Source organism: Nerophis lumbriciformis, linkage group LG06 (genome assembly GCF_033978685.3).
Source record: "Nerophis lumbriciformis linkage group LG06, RoL_Nlum_v2.1, whole genome shotgun sequence".
Classification (NCBI taxonomy): Eukaryota; Metazoa; Chordata; class Actinopteri; order Syngnathiformes; family Syngnathidae; genus Nerophis; species Nerophis lumbriciformis.
The window spans coordinates 5,378,451-5,392,824 of record NC_084553.2 but is presented as its reverse complement, the minus strand read 5'-3'; the positions used below and the strand labels follow the sequence as shown (position 1 = coordinate 5,392,824).

General features: G+C 28.7%; 1 protein-coding gene across 1 annotated transcript in view; it reads right to left on the bottom strand.

Annotated features, from left to right (window-relative positions):
* Positions 1 to 1,236: 1,236 nt before the first annotated feature.
* Positions 1,237 to 14,374, bottom strand: part of adamts18 (ADAM metallopeptidase with thrombospondin type 1 motif, 18) — a 217,421-nt gene continuing 204,283 nt past the window's right edge. Inside the window, exon 24 of the mRNA XM_061963659.1 lies at positions 1,237 to 1,712. Coding sequence (XP_061819643.1) covers positions 1,594 to 1,712 — 119 coding nt within the window. The 3' untranslated portion in view covers positions 1,237 to 1,593. The remainder of the gene's footprint in view (positions 1,713 to 14,374) is intronic.

Below are 14,374 nucleotides of genomic sequence, written 5' to 3'. Positions count from 1 at the left end.
CACAAGCTAATAAACACTGAAATGTTGTGTTTTTATTTGTGTTATGGCACCATCTTATGGACGAGTTCGCTCACTGCAGGTGTTGCTGCAGATTGAATGCAAATTTCCTGCTGTTTGAAGCCACGAACCGGAAGTAGAAGTGCCGTTGACTACCTTTTTTTGCAGAAGGTCCTTAAAAAAACAAATATACCAAAATCAAATGTCAACTTTACAAGCCGCTAATTTTTTTCAGAATAAACCGCAAATTCCGGACTATAAATCTATGCTTTTTTTCCCTACGCTTTGAACCCTGCGGCTTGTAAAACCGTGCGGCTAACTCATGGATTTTTCTTTGATGACGGCCATAATGCAAACAGTTTTCATCAAACACAAGCTAATAAACACTGAAATGTTGTGTTTTTATTTGTGTTATGGCACCATCTTATAGACAAGTTCACTCACTGCAGGTGTTGCTGCAGATTGAATGCGAATTTCCTGCTGTTTGAAGCCACGAACCGGAAGTAGAAGTGCCGTTGACTACCTTTTTTGCAGAAGGTCCTTAAAAAAACAAATATACTAAAATCAAATGTCAACTATACAAGGCGCTGATTTTGTCAGAATATACCGCAAATTCCGGACTATAAATTGCTACCTTTTTGCCGACGCTTTGAACCCTGCGGTTTGTAAAACCGTGCGGCTAACTCATGGATTTTTCTTTGATGACGGCCATAATGCAAACAGTTTTCATTAAACACAAGCAAATAAACACTGAAATGTTGTGTTATTGTTTGTGTTATGGCGCCATCTTTTGGACGTGTTCACTCACTGCAGGTGTTGCTGCAGATTGTATGTGAATTTCCTGATGTTGGAAGCCACGAACCGGAAGTAGAAGTGCCGTTGACTACCTTTTTTTGCAGAAGGTCCTTAAAAAAACAAATATACCAAAATCAAATATCAACTATACTACAAATTCCAGACTATAAATCGCTACTTTTTTTCCTACGCTTTGTAACCTGCGGCTTGCAAAATGGTGCGGCTCACTCATGGATTTGTCTTCGCTGCCGTTTCGTCTTCCCCGCCGTCCGTAGCGTTTCTACCACTATGTATTCTTCATTCCTCACTCCAAGTGGCGTTTTTGTTAGTTTTACAATGCAACTAAAACAATCAAATTGACAGATTTTTGTTTTTTCCGTGGAGATCTTTGTCACCTCAGTGGAAAAGAAAACAAAACAAATAGGAGGTCTCGCTCTTGATCAAGCTGTTTTATCATAGCCACAGAGGACAGATTACAACCGTGGAATGTTCCGGCAGCAGGAAGCGACACAAGCAGAGACCGAAACCATGCAGGAGAAGGTCCACATGTTGGATCAGATATAAGTTAGAGGAAGACTTCCAAGCAGACACGACGATGGCTTGTGGCAACAAAAAAAAAAAAAAAAAAAAAGCGCTCAAATGTCCGACAGACAGTAAACGCCACACTCCTCCGGGGGCGTGTCCGTTCCTGCGGCGCTTCTTCACTGGCTTCTTCAGTCAAGTACTCCAGGAAGGAAGAACACGTTCCACGTGTTCCGAGGGGGGGCTGAAGGATGGGGGCGGGGGGTGTCCAGGGTCCCTCTAGGACCTCCTGCCGGTGCAGGACCTGCAGCACTGCTCCCCGTAGAACTTGTGTCCGCACACGCCGTGCTGGGGGACCAGGTGGCACCAGCTGAAGTGGTCTGAGCAGGCGGGCTCGCCTGGAGAGCGACAATTAGCATGTTAGCATGGAAAGAAGCTAACCGCCGTTTGATACAGATTTAAAAAAAAGGCTTCACTACACATCTTAAAATAATGCAAAGAGCCTTAAAATTATTCAAAAAATACTTTGCTGATTTTTAAACCTATCTCAAAAAGTTAATGATGTCTTCTCATTCATATACTTTTATGTATATTATTTAATATGATATCTTCAGTAATGGATGGATTTTTTTTTTTTTACTTTTTTTCCCCTAAAAAAATGGTAAAATATTTATTTTATTTTTTTTCATACAGTAAAAAAACATTTTCTTTAACACAGTTTGGACAGCCCTGCTATAGATTGTCTTGCCCACAACTTTACAGAAGCTTTGTACAAAAAATAATAATAATAATAATAATAATAAGGCTTCACTACACATCTTAAAATAATGCATGGAGCCTTAAAAGTATTCAAAAATACTTTGCTGATTTTTAAACCTATCTTAAAAAGTGCATTATGTCTTCTCATTCATATATTTATATATATTTAATTTAATATGATATCTTCAGTAATGGATGGATTTTTTTTTACCTTTTTTCCCTAAAAAAAATGGTAAATTTGATTTTTTTTTTTAATAGAGTAGATAAACAATCCACCTTTTACTGCATGGAGTTTGGACAGCCCTGCTATAGATCATCTTGCCCACAACTTCACAGAAACTTTGTAAAAAAAAGTTTTAATTTTTTTTAATTTTTTTTTAAAAAGGCTTCACTACACATCTTAAAATAATGCAGACAGCATTACAATTATTCAAAAAATACTGTACCTTTGCTGATTGTTAAACCTACCTCAAAAAGTTCAATATGTCTTCTCATTCATATACTTTTATGTATATAATTTAATATGATATCTTCAGTAATGGATGGATTTTTTTTTTTACTTTTTTTCCCCTAAAAAAATGGTAAAACATTTATTTTATTTTTTTTCAGACAGTAAAAAAAACATTTTCTTTAACACAGTTTGGACAGCCCTGCTATAGATTGTCTTGCCCACAACTTTACAGAAGCTTTGTAAAAAAATAAAAAATAAAAATAAAAAAAGGCTTCACTACACATCTTAAAATAATGCATGGAGCCTTAAAAGTATTCAAAAATATTTTGCTGATTTTTAAACCTATCTAAAAAATGTCTTCTCATTCATATATTTATATATATTTAATTTAATATATCTTCAGTAATGGATGGATTTTTTTTGTTACCTTTTTTCCCTAAACAAAATGGTAAATTTGATTTTTTTAATAGAGTAAATAAACAATCCACCTTTTACTGCATGGAGTTTGGACAGCCCTGCTATAGATTGTCTTGCCCACAACTTCACAGAAGCTTTGTAAAAAAAATAATAATAATAATAATAAGGCTTCACTACACATCTTAAAATAATGAATGGAGCCTTAAAAGTATTCAAAAAATACTTTGCTGAGTTTTAAACCTATCTCAAAAAGTTAATTATGTCTTCTCATTCATATATTTATATATATTTAATTTAATATGATATCTTCAGTAATGGATTGATTTTTTTTTACCTTTTTCCCTAAAAAAATGGTAAATTTGATTTTTTTTTTAATAGAGTAAATAAACAATCCATCTTTTACTGCGTGGAGTTTGGACAGCCCTGCTATAGATCATCTTGCCGACAACTTCACAGAAGCTTTGTAAAAAATAATAATAATAATTTAAAAAAATTAAAAAAGGCTTCACTACACATCTTAAAATAATGCATGGAGCCTTAAAAGTATTCAAAAATACTTTGCTGATTTTTAAACCTATCTTAAAAAGTGCATTATTTCTGCTCATTCATATATTTATATATATTTAATTTAATATGATATCTTCAGTAATGGATGGATTTTTTTTTACCTTTTTTCCCTAAAAAAAATGGTAAATTTGATTTTTTTTTTAATAGAGTAAATAAAGAATCCACCTTTTACTGCATGGAGTTTGGACAGCCCTGCTATAGATCATCTTGCCCACAACTTCACAGAAACTTTGTAAAAAAAAGTTTTAAAAAAATTCAATTTTTTTTAAAAAAGGCTTCACTACACATCTTAAGATAATGCCGAGAGCATTAAAATTATTCAAAAAATACTGTACCTTTGCTGATTGTTAAACCTACCTCAAAAAGTTAAATATGTATTCTCATTCATATACTTTTATGTATATAATTTAATATGATATCTTCAGTAATGGATGGATTTAGTTTTTTTACCTTTTTTCCCCTAAAAAAAAAAAATGGCAAAACATGTTTTTTTAATACGGTAAATAAACAATCCATCTTTTACTGCATGGAGTTTGGACAGCCCTGCTATAGATTGTCTTGCCCACAACTTCACAGAAGCTTTGTAAAAAAAATTAAAAACAAATTTTTAAAAAAGGCTTCACTACACATCTTAAAATAATGCATGGAGCCTTAAAGGAATTAAAAAATACTTTGATGATTTTTAAACCTATCTCAAACAGTTCAAGATGTCTTCTCATTCATATATTTGTATGTATATTATTTAATATGATATCTTCAGTAACAGATGTATTTTTTTTTACCTTTTTTCCCTAAAAAAAATGGTAAATTTGATTTTTTTAATAGAGTAAATAAACAATCCACCTTTTACTGCATGGAGTTTGGACAGCCCTGCTATAGATCATCTTGCCCACAACTTCACAGAAGCTTTGTAAAAAAAATATATATAAAATAAAATAAAACATTTTAAAGGCTTCACTACACATCTTAAAATAATGCCGACAGCATTACAATTATTCAAACAATACTGTACCTTTGCTGATTGTTGAACCTACCTCAAAAAGTTCAATATGTCTTCTCATTCATATACTTTTATGTATATCATTTAATATGATATCTTCAGTAATGGATGGATTTTGTTTTTACCTTTTTTCCCCTAAAAAAAAAAAAAATGGCAAAACTTGTTTTTTTAATACGGTAAATAAACAATCCATCTTTTACTGCATGGAGTTTGGACAGCCCTGCTATAGATCATCTTGCCCACAACTTCACAGAAGCTTTGTAAAAAAAAATAATAATAATTTAAAAAAAATTAAAAAGGCTTCACTACACATCTTAAAATAATGCCGAGAGCATTAAAATTATTCAAAAAATACTGTACCTTTGCTGATTGTTAAACCTACCTCAAAAAGTTCAATATGTCTTCTCATTCATATACTTTTATGTATATAATTTAATATGATATATTCAGTAATGGATGGATTTTGTTTTTACCTTTTTTCCCCTAAAAAAAAAAAAATGGCAAAACATGTTTTTTTAATACGGTACATAAACAATCCATCTTTTACTACATGGAGTTTGGACAGCCCTGCTATAGATTGTCTTGCCCACAACTTCACAGAAGCTTTGTAAAAAAAAAAAAAATAAATAAATAAATAAATAAATAAATAAATAAAGGCTTCACTACACATCTTAAAATAATGCATGGAGCCTTAAAGGTATTCAAAAATACTTTGATGATTTTTAAACCTATCTCAAACAGTTCAAGATGTCTTCTCATTCATATATTTTTATGTATTTAATTTAATATGATATCTTCAGTAATGGATGGATTTTTTTTTACCTTTTTTCCCTAAAGAAAATGGTAAATTTGATTTTTTTAATAGAGTAAATAAACAATCCACCTTTTACTGCATGGAGTTTGGACAGCCCTGCTATAGATCATCTTGCCCACAACTTCACAGAAGCTTTGTAAAAAAAAAAAAAAATTAAATTTTTTTAAAAAGGCTTCACTACACATCTTAAAATAATGCCGAGAGCATTAAAATTATTCAAAAAATACTGTACCTTTGCTGATTGTTAAACCTACCTCAAAAAGTTCAATATGTCTTCCCATTCATATACTTTTATGTATACAATTTAATATGATATCTTCAGTAATGAATGGATTTAGTTTTTACCTTTTTTCCCCTAAAAAAAAAAAATGGCAAAACATGTTTTTTTAATACGGTAAATAAACAATCCATCTTTTATTGCATGGAGTTTGGACAGCCCTGCTATAGATTGTCTTGCCCACCACTTCACAGAAGGTTTGTAAAAAATAAATAAATAAAAAAAAAAAAAATTAAAAAAGGCTTCACTACACATCTTAAAATAATGCATGGAGCCTTAAAAGTATTCAAAAATACTTTGCTGATTTTTAAACCTATCTTAAAAAGTGCATTATTTCTGCTCATTCATATATTTATATATATTTAATTTAATATGATATCTTCAGTAATGGATGGATTTTTTTTTACCTTTTTTCCCTAAAAAAAATGGTAAATTTGATTTTTTTTTTAATAGAGTAAATAAAGAATCCACCTTTTACTGCATGGAGTTTGGACAGCCCTGCTATAGATCATCTTGCCCACAACTTCACAGAAACTTTGTAAAAAAAAGTTTAAAAAAAATTCAATTTTTTTTAAAAAAGGCTTCACTACACATCTTAAGATAATGCCGAGAGCATTAAAATTATTCAAAAAATACTGTACCTTTGCTGATTGTTAAACCTACCTCAAAAAGTTAAATATGTATTCTCATTCATATACTTTTATGTATATAATTTAATATGATATCTTCAGTAATGGATGGATTTAGTTTTTTTTACCTTTTTTCCCCTAAAAAAAAAAAATGGCAAAACATGTTTTTTTAATACGGTAAATAAACAATCCATCTTTTACTGCATGGAGTTTGGACAGCCCTGCTATAGATTGTCTTGCCCACAACTTCACAGAAGCTTTGTAAAAAAAATTAAAAACAAATTTTTAAAAAAGGCTTCACTACACATCTTAAAATAATGCATGGAGCCTTAAAGGAATTAAAAAATACTTTGATGATTTTTAAACCTATCTCAAACAGTTCAAGATGTCTTCTCATTCATATATTTGTATGTATATTATTTAATATGATATCTTCAGTAACAGATGTATTTTTTTTTACCTTTTTTCCCTAAAAAAAATGGTAAATTTGATTTTTTTAATAGAGTAAATAAACAATCCACCTTTTACTGCATGGAGTTTGGACAGCCCTGCTATAGATCATCTTGCCCACAACTTCACAGAAGCTTTGTAAAAAAAATATATATAAAATAAAATAAAACATTTTAAAGGCTTCACTACACATCTTAAAATAATGCCGACAGCATTACAATTATTCAAACAATACTGTACCTTTGCTGATTGTTGAACCTACCTCAAAAAGTTCAATATGTCTTCTCATTCATATACTTTTATGTATATAATTTAATATGATATCTTCAGTAATGGATGGATTTTGTTTTTACCTTTTTTCCCCTAAAAAAAAAAAAATGGCAAAACTTGTTTTTTTTAATACGGTAAATAAACAATCCATCTTTTACTGCATGGAGTTTGGACAGCCCTGCTATAGATCATCTTGCCCACAACTTCACAGAAGCTTTGTAAAAAAAAATAATAATAATTAAAAAAAAATTAAAAAGGCTTCACTACACATCTTAAAATAATGCCGAGAGCATTAAAATTATTCAAAAAATACTGTACCTTTGCTGATTGTTAAACCTACCTCAAAAAGTTCAATATGTCTTCTCATTCATATACTTTTATGTATATAATTTAATATGATATATTCAGTAATGGATGGATTTTGTTTTTACCTTTTTTCCCCTAAAAAAAAAAAAATGGCAAAACATGTTTTTTTAATACGGTACATAAACAATCCATCTTTTACTGCATGGAGTTTGGACAGCCCTGCTATAGATTGTCTTGCCCACAACTTCACAGAAGCTTTGTAAAAAAAATAAAATAAATAAATAAATAAATAAATAAAGGCTTCACTACACATCTTAAAATAATGCATGGAGCCTTAAAGGTATTCAAAAATACTTTGATGATTTTTAAACCTATCCCAAACAGTTCAAGATGTCTTCTCATTCATATATTTTTATGTATTTAATTTAATATGATATCTTCAGTAATGGATGGATTTTTTTTTTACCTTTTTTCCCTAAAGAAAATGGTAAATTTGATTTTTTTAATAGAGTAAATAAACATTCCACCTTTTACTGCATGGAGTTTGGACAGCCCTGCTATAGATCATCTTGCCCACAACTTCACAGAAGCTTTGTAAAAAAAAAAAAAAAAAAAATTTTTTTTAAAAGGCTTCACTACACATCTTAAAATAATGCCGAGAGCATTAAAATTATTCAAAAAATACTGTACCTTTGCTGATTGTTAAACCTACCTCAAAAAGTTCAATATGTCTTCCCATTCATATACTTTTATGTATACAATTTAATATGATATCTTCAGTAATGAATGGATTTTGTTTTTACCTTTTTTCCCCTAAAAAAAAAAAATGGCAAAACATGTTTTTTTAATACGGTAAATAAACAATCCATCTTTTATTGCATGGAGTTTGGACAGCCCTGCTATAGATTGTCTTGCCCACCACTTCACAGAAGGTTTGTAAAAAAATAAAAAATAAAAAAAAAAATAATTAAAAAAGGCTTCACTACACATCTTAAAATAATGCATGGAGCCTTAAAGGTCTTCAAAAATACTTTGATGATTTTTAAACCTATCTCAAACAGTTCAAGATGTCTTCTCATTCATATATTTTTATGTATTTAATTTAATATGATATCTTCAGTAATGGATGGATTTTTTTTTTTACCTTTTTTCCCTAAAAAAAATGGTAAATTTGATTTTTTTTAATAGAGTAAATAAACAATCCACCTTTTACTGCATGAAGTTTGGACAGCCCTGCTATAGATCATCTTGCCCACAACTTCACAGAAGCTTTGTAAAAAAATATATATATATATATGTATATATATATATATTTTTTTAAAGGCTTCACTACACATCTTAAAATAATGCCGAGAGCATTAAAATTATTCAAAAAATACTGTACCTTTGCTGATTGTTAAACCTACCTCAAAAAGTTCAATATGTCTTCTCATTCATATACTTTTATGTATATAATTTAATATGATATCTTCAGTAATGGATGGATTTTGTTTTTACCTTTTTTCCCCTAAAAAAAAAAAAAATGGCAAACTTGTTTTTTTAATACGGTAAATAAAAAATCCATCTTTTACTGCATGGAGTTTGGACAGCCCTGCTATAGATTGTCTTGCCCACAACTTCACAGAAGCTTTGTAAAAAAAAATAAAAAAAAAATTAAAAAAATGCTTCACTACACATCTTAAAATAATGCATGGAGCCTTAAAGGTATTCAAAAATACTTTGATGATTTTTAAACCTATCCCAAACAGTTCAAGATGTCTTCTCATTCATATACTTTTATGTATATAATTTAATATGATATCTTCAGTAATGGATGGATTTTGTTTTTACCTTTTTTCCCCTAAAAAAAAAAAAATGGCAAAACATGTTTTTTTTAATACGGTAAATAAACAATCCATCTTTTACTGCATGGAGTTTGGACAGCCCTGCTATAGATTGTCTTGCCCTCAACTTCACAGAAGCTTTGTAAAAAAAAAAAAAAAAAAAAAAAAAAAAAAAAGGCTTCACTACACATCTTAAAATAATGCATGGAGCCTTAAAGGTCTTCAAAAATACTTTGATGATTTTTAAACCTATCTCAAACAGTTCAAGATGTCTTCTCATTCATATATTTTTATGTATATTATTTAATATGATATCTTCAGTAACAGATGTATTTTTTTAACCTTTTTTCCCTAAAAAAAATGGTAAATTTGATTTTTTTAATAGAGTAAATAAACAATCCACCTTTTACTGCATGGAGTTTGGACAGCCCTGCTATAGATCATCTTGCCCACAACTTCACAGAAGCTTTGTAAAACAAAATTTAAAAAAATAAACATTTTTTTTTAAAAAGGCTTCACTACACATCTTAAAATAATGCCGAGAGCATTAAAATTATTCAAAAAATACTGTACCTTTGCTGATTGTTAAACCTACCTCAAAAAGTTCAATATGTCTTCTCATTCATATACTTTTATGTATATAATTTCATATGATATCTTAAGTAATGGATGGATTTTGTTTTTACTTTTCTTTCCCTAAAAAAAAAAATGGCAAAACATGTTTTTTTAATTCGGTAAATAAACAATCCATCTTTTCCTGCATGGAGTTTGGACAGCCCTGCTATAGATTGTCTTGCCCACAACTTCACAGAAGCTTTGTAAAAAAAAAAAAAAAAAAAAAAAAAAAAAATTAAAAAGGCTTCACTACACATCTTAAAATAATGCATGGAGCCTTAAAGGTATTCAAAACTACTTTGATGATTTTTAAACCTATCTCAAACAGTTCAAGATGTCTTCTCATTCATATATTTTTATGTATATTATTTAATATGATATCTTCAGTAACAGATGTATTTTTTTTAACCTTTTTTCCCTAAAAAAAAAGGTAAATTTGATTTTTTTTAATAGAGTAAATAAACAATCCACCTTTTACTGCATGGAGTTTGGACAGCCCTGCTATAGATCATCTTGCCCACAACTTCACAGAAGCTTTGTAAAAAAAAATATTAAAAAAATTTAAAAAATTTTTTTTAAAGGCTTCACTACACATCTTAAAATAATGCCGAGAGCATTAAAATTATTCAAAAAATACTGTACCTTTGCTGATTGTTAAACCTACCTCAAAAGTTCAATATGTCTTCTCATTCATATACTTTTATGTGTATTATTTAATATGATATCTTCAGTAATGGATGGATTTTTTTTTTTACTTTTTTTCGCCTAAAAAAATGGTAAAATATTTATTTTATTTTTTTTCATACAGTAAAAAAACATTTTCTTTAACACAGTTTGGACAGCCCTGCTATAGATTGTCTTGCCCACAACTTTACAGAAGCTTTGTACAAAAAAAAAAAATAATAATAATAAGGCTTCACTACACATCTTAAAATAATGCATGGAGCCTTAAAAGTATTCAAAAATACTTTGCTGATTTTTAAACCGATCTTAAAAAGTGCATTATGTCTTCTCATTCATATATTTATATACATTTAATTTAATATGATATCTTGAGTAATGGATGGATTTTTTTTTTACTTTTTTTCCCTAAAAAAAATGGTAAATTTGATTTTTTTTAATAGAGTAAATAAACAATCCACCTTTTACTGCATGGAGTTTGGACAGCCCTGCTATAGATCATCTTGCCCACAACTTCACAGAAACTTTGTAAAAAAAAGTTTAAATTTTTTTAAATTTTTTTTTTAAAAAGGCTTCACTACACATCTTAAAATAATGCAGACAGCATTAAAATTATTCAAAAAATACTGTACATTTGCTGATTGTTAAACCTACCTCAAAAAGTTCAATATGTCTTCTCATTCATATACTTTTATGTATATAATTTAATATGATATCTTGAGTAATGGATGGATTTTTTTTTTACTTTTTTTCCCTAAAAAAAATGGTAAATTTGATTTTTTTTAATAGAGTAAATAAACAATCCACCTTTTACTGCATGGAGTTTGGACAGCCCTGCTATAGATCATCTTGCCCACAACTTCACAGAAACTTTGTAAAAAAAAGTTTAAATTTTTTTTAAAATTTTTTTTAAAAAGGCTTCACTACACATCTTAAAATAATGCAGACAGTATTAAAATTATTCAAAAAATACTGTACATTTGCTGATTGTTAAACCTACCTCAAAAAGTTCAATATGTCTTCTCATTCATATACTTTTATGTATATAATTTAATATGATATCTTCAGTAATGGATGGATTTTGTTTTTACCTTTTTTCCCCTAAAAAAAAAAATGGCAAAACATGTTTTTTTAATACGGTAAAAAAACAATCCATCTTTTACTGCATGGAGTTTGGACAGCCCTGCTATAGATCGTCTTGCCCACAACTTCACAGAAGCTTTGTAAAAAAATTAAATAAAATAAAAATTAAAAAAAAAAAAGGCTTCACTACACATCTTAAAATAATGCATGGAGCCTTAAAGGTATTCAAAAATACTTTGATGATTTTTAAACCTATCTCAAACAGTTCAAGATGTCTTCTCATTCATATATTTTTATGTATATTATTTAATATGATATCTTCAGTAACAGATGTATTTTTTTTTTAACCTTTTCCCCCTAAAAAATTGGTAAATTTGATTTTTTTTAATAGAGTAAATAAACAATCCACCTTTTACTGCATGGAGTTTGGACAGCCCTGCTATAGATCATCTTGCCCACAACTTCACAGAAGCTTTGTAAAAAATTTTTTTTTTTTTTTTTTTTTTTTTTTTAAAGCTTCACTACACATCTTAAAATAATGCCGAGAGCATTAAAATTATTCAAAAAATACTGTACCTTTGCTGATTGTTAAACCTACCTCAAAAAGTTCAATATGTCTTCTCATTCATATACTTTTATGTATATCATTTAATATGATATCTTCAGTGATGGATGGATTTTGTTTTTACCTTTTTTCCCCTAAAAAAAAAAAAATGGCAAAACATGTTTTTTTTAATACGGTAAATAAACAATCCATCTTTTACTGCGTGGAGTTTGGACAGCCCTGCTATAGATTGTCTTGCCCACAACTTCACAGAAGCTTTGTAAAAAAAAAAAAAATAATAAATTAAAAAAAAAAGGCTTCACTACACATCTTAAAATAATGCATGGAGCCTTACAGGTACTCAAAAATACTTTGATGATTTTTAAACCTATCTCAAACAGTTCAAGATGTCTTCTCATTCATATATTTTTATGTATATTATTTAATATGATATCTTCAGTAATGGATGGATTTTTTTTTTACTTTCTTTACCCTAAAAAAATGGTAAAACATTTTTTTTAACACAGTTTGGACAGCCATGGTATAGATTGTGTTGCCCACAACTTTACAGAAGCTTTGTAAAAAAAAAAAAAAAAAAAAAGGCTTCACTACACATCTTAAAATAATGCACGGAGCTTTAAAAGTATTCAAAAATATTTTGCTGATTTTTAAACCTATTTAAAAAATGTCTTCTCATTCATATATTTATATATATTTAATTTAATATGATATCTTCAGTAATGGATGGATTTTTTTTTTACGTTTTTTCCCTAAAAAAAATGGTAAATTTGATTTTTTTTTTAATTGAGTAAATAAACAATCCATCTTTTACTGCATGGAGTTTGGACAGCCCTGCTATAGATCATCTTGCCCACAACTTCACAGAAGCTTTGTAATAAAAAAAAAGAAAGAAAAAAAAAGGCTTCACTACACATCTTAAAATAATGCCGAGAGCATTAAAATTATTCAAAAAAGTTATTGTTGTTAAACCTACCTCAAAAAGTTCAATATGTCTTCTCATTCATATACTTTTATGTATATAATTTAATATGATATCTTCAGTAATGGATGGATTTTGTTTTTTACCTTTTTTCCCCTAAAAAAAAAAATGGCAAAACATGTTTTTTTAATACGGTAAATAAACAATCCATCTTTTACTGCATGGAGTTTGGACAGCCCTGCTATAGATTGTCTTGCCCACAACTTCACAGAAGCTTTGTAAAACAAAATTTAAAAAAATAAAAATTTTTTTTTAAAAGGCTTCACTACACATCTTAAAATAATGCCGAGAGCATTAAAATTACTCAAAAAGTACTGTACCTTTGCTGATTGTTAAACCTACCTCAAAAAGTTCAATATGTCTTCTCATTCATATACTTTTATGTATATAATTTCATATGATATCTTAAGTAATGGATGGATTTTGTTTTTACTTTTCTTTCCCTAAAAAAAAAGGTAAATTTGATTTTTTTCACTACACATCTTAAAATAATGCATGGAGCCTTAAAGGTATTCAAAAATACTTTGATGATTTTTAAACCTATCTCAAACAGTTCAAGATGTCTTCTCATTCATATATTTTTATGTATATTATTTAATATGATATCTTCAGTAACAGATGTATTTTTTTTAACCTTTTTTCCCTAAAAAAAAAGGTAAATTTGATTTTTTTTAATAGAGTAAATAAACAATCCACCTTTTACTGCATGGAGTTTGGACAGCCCTGCTATAGATCATCTTGCCCACAACTTCACAGAAGCTTTGTAAAAAAAAATATTAAAAAAATTTAAAAAATTTTTTTTAAAGGCTTCACTACACATCTTAAAATAATGCCGAGAGCAATAAAATTATTCACAAAATACTGTACCTTTGCTGATTGTTAAATCTACCTCAAAAAGTTCAATATGTCTTCTCATTCATATACTTGTATGTATATAATTTAATATGATATTTTCAGTAATGGATGGATTTTGTTTTTACCTTTTTTCCCCCTAAAGAAAAAAAAATGGCAAAACATGTTTTTTTAATACGGTAAATAAACAATCCATCTTTTACTGCATGGAGTTTGGACAGCCCTGCTATAGATTGTCTTGCCCACAACTTCACAGAAGCTTTGTAAAAAAAAAAAAAAAAAAAAAAAAATTAAAAAGGCTTCACTACACATCTTAAAATAATGCATGGAGCCTTAAAGGTATTCAAAAATACTTTGATGATTTTTAAACCTATCTCAAACAGTTCAAGATGTCTTCTCATTCATTTATTTTTATGTATATTATTTAATATGATATCTTCAGTAATGGATGGATTTTTTTTTTACATTCTTTACCCTAAAAAAATGGTAAAACATTTTTTTTTTTCAAACAGTAAAAAAACA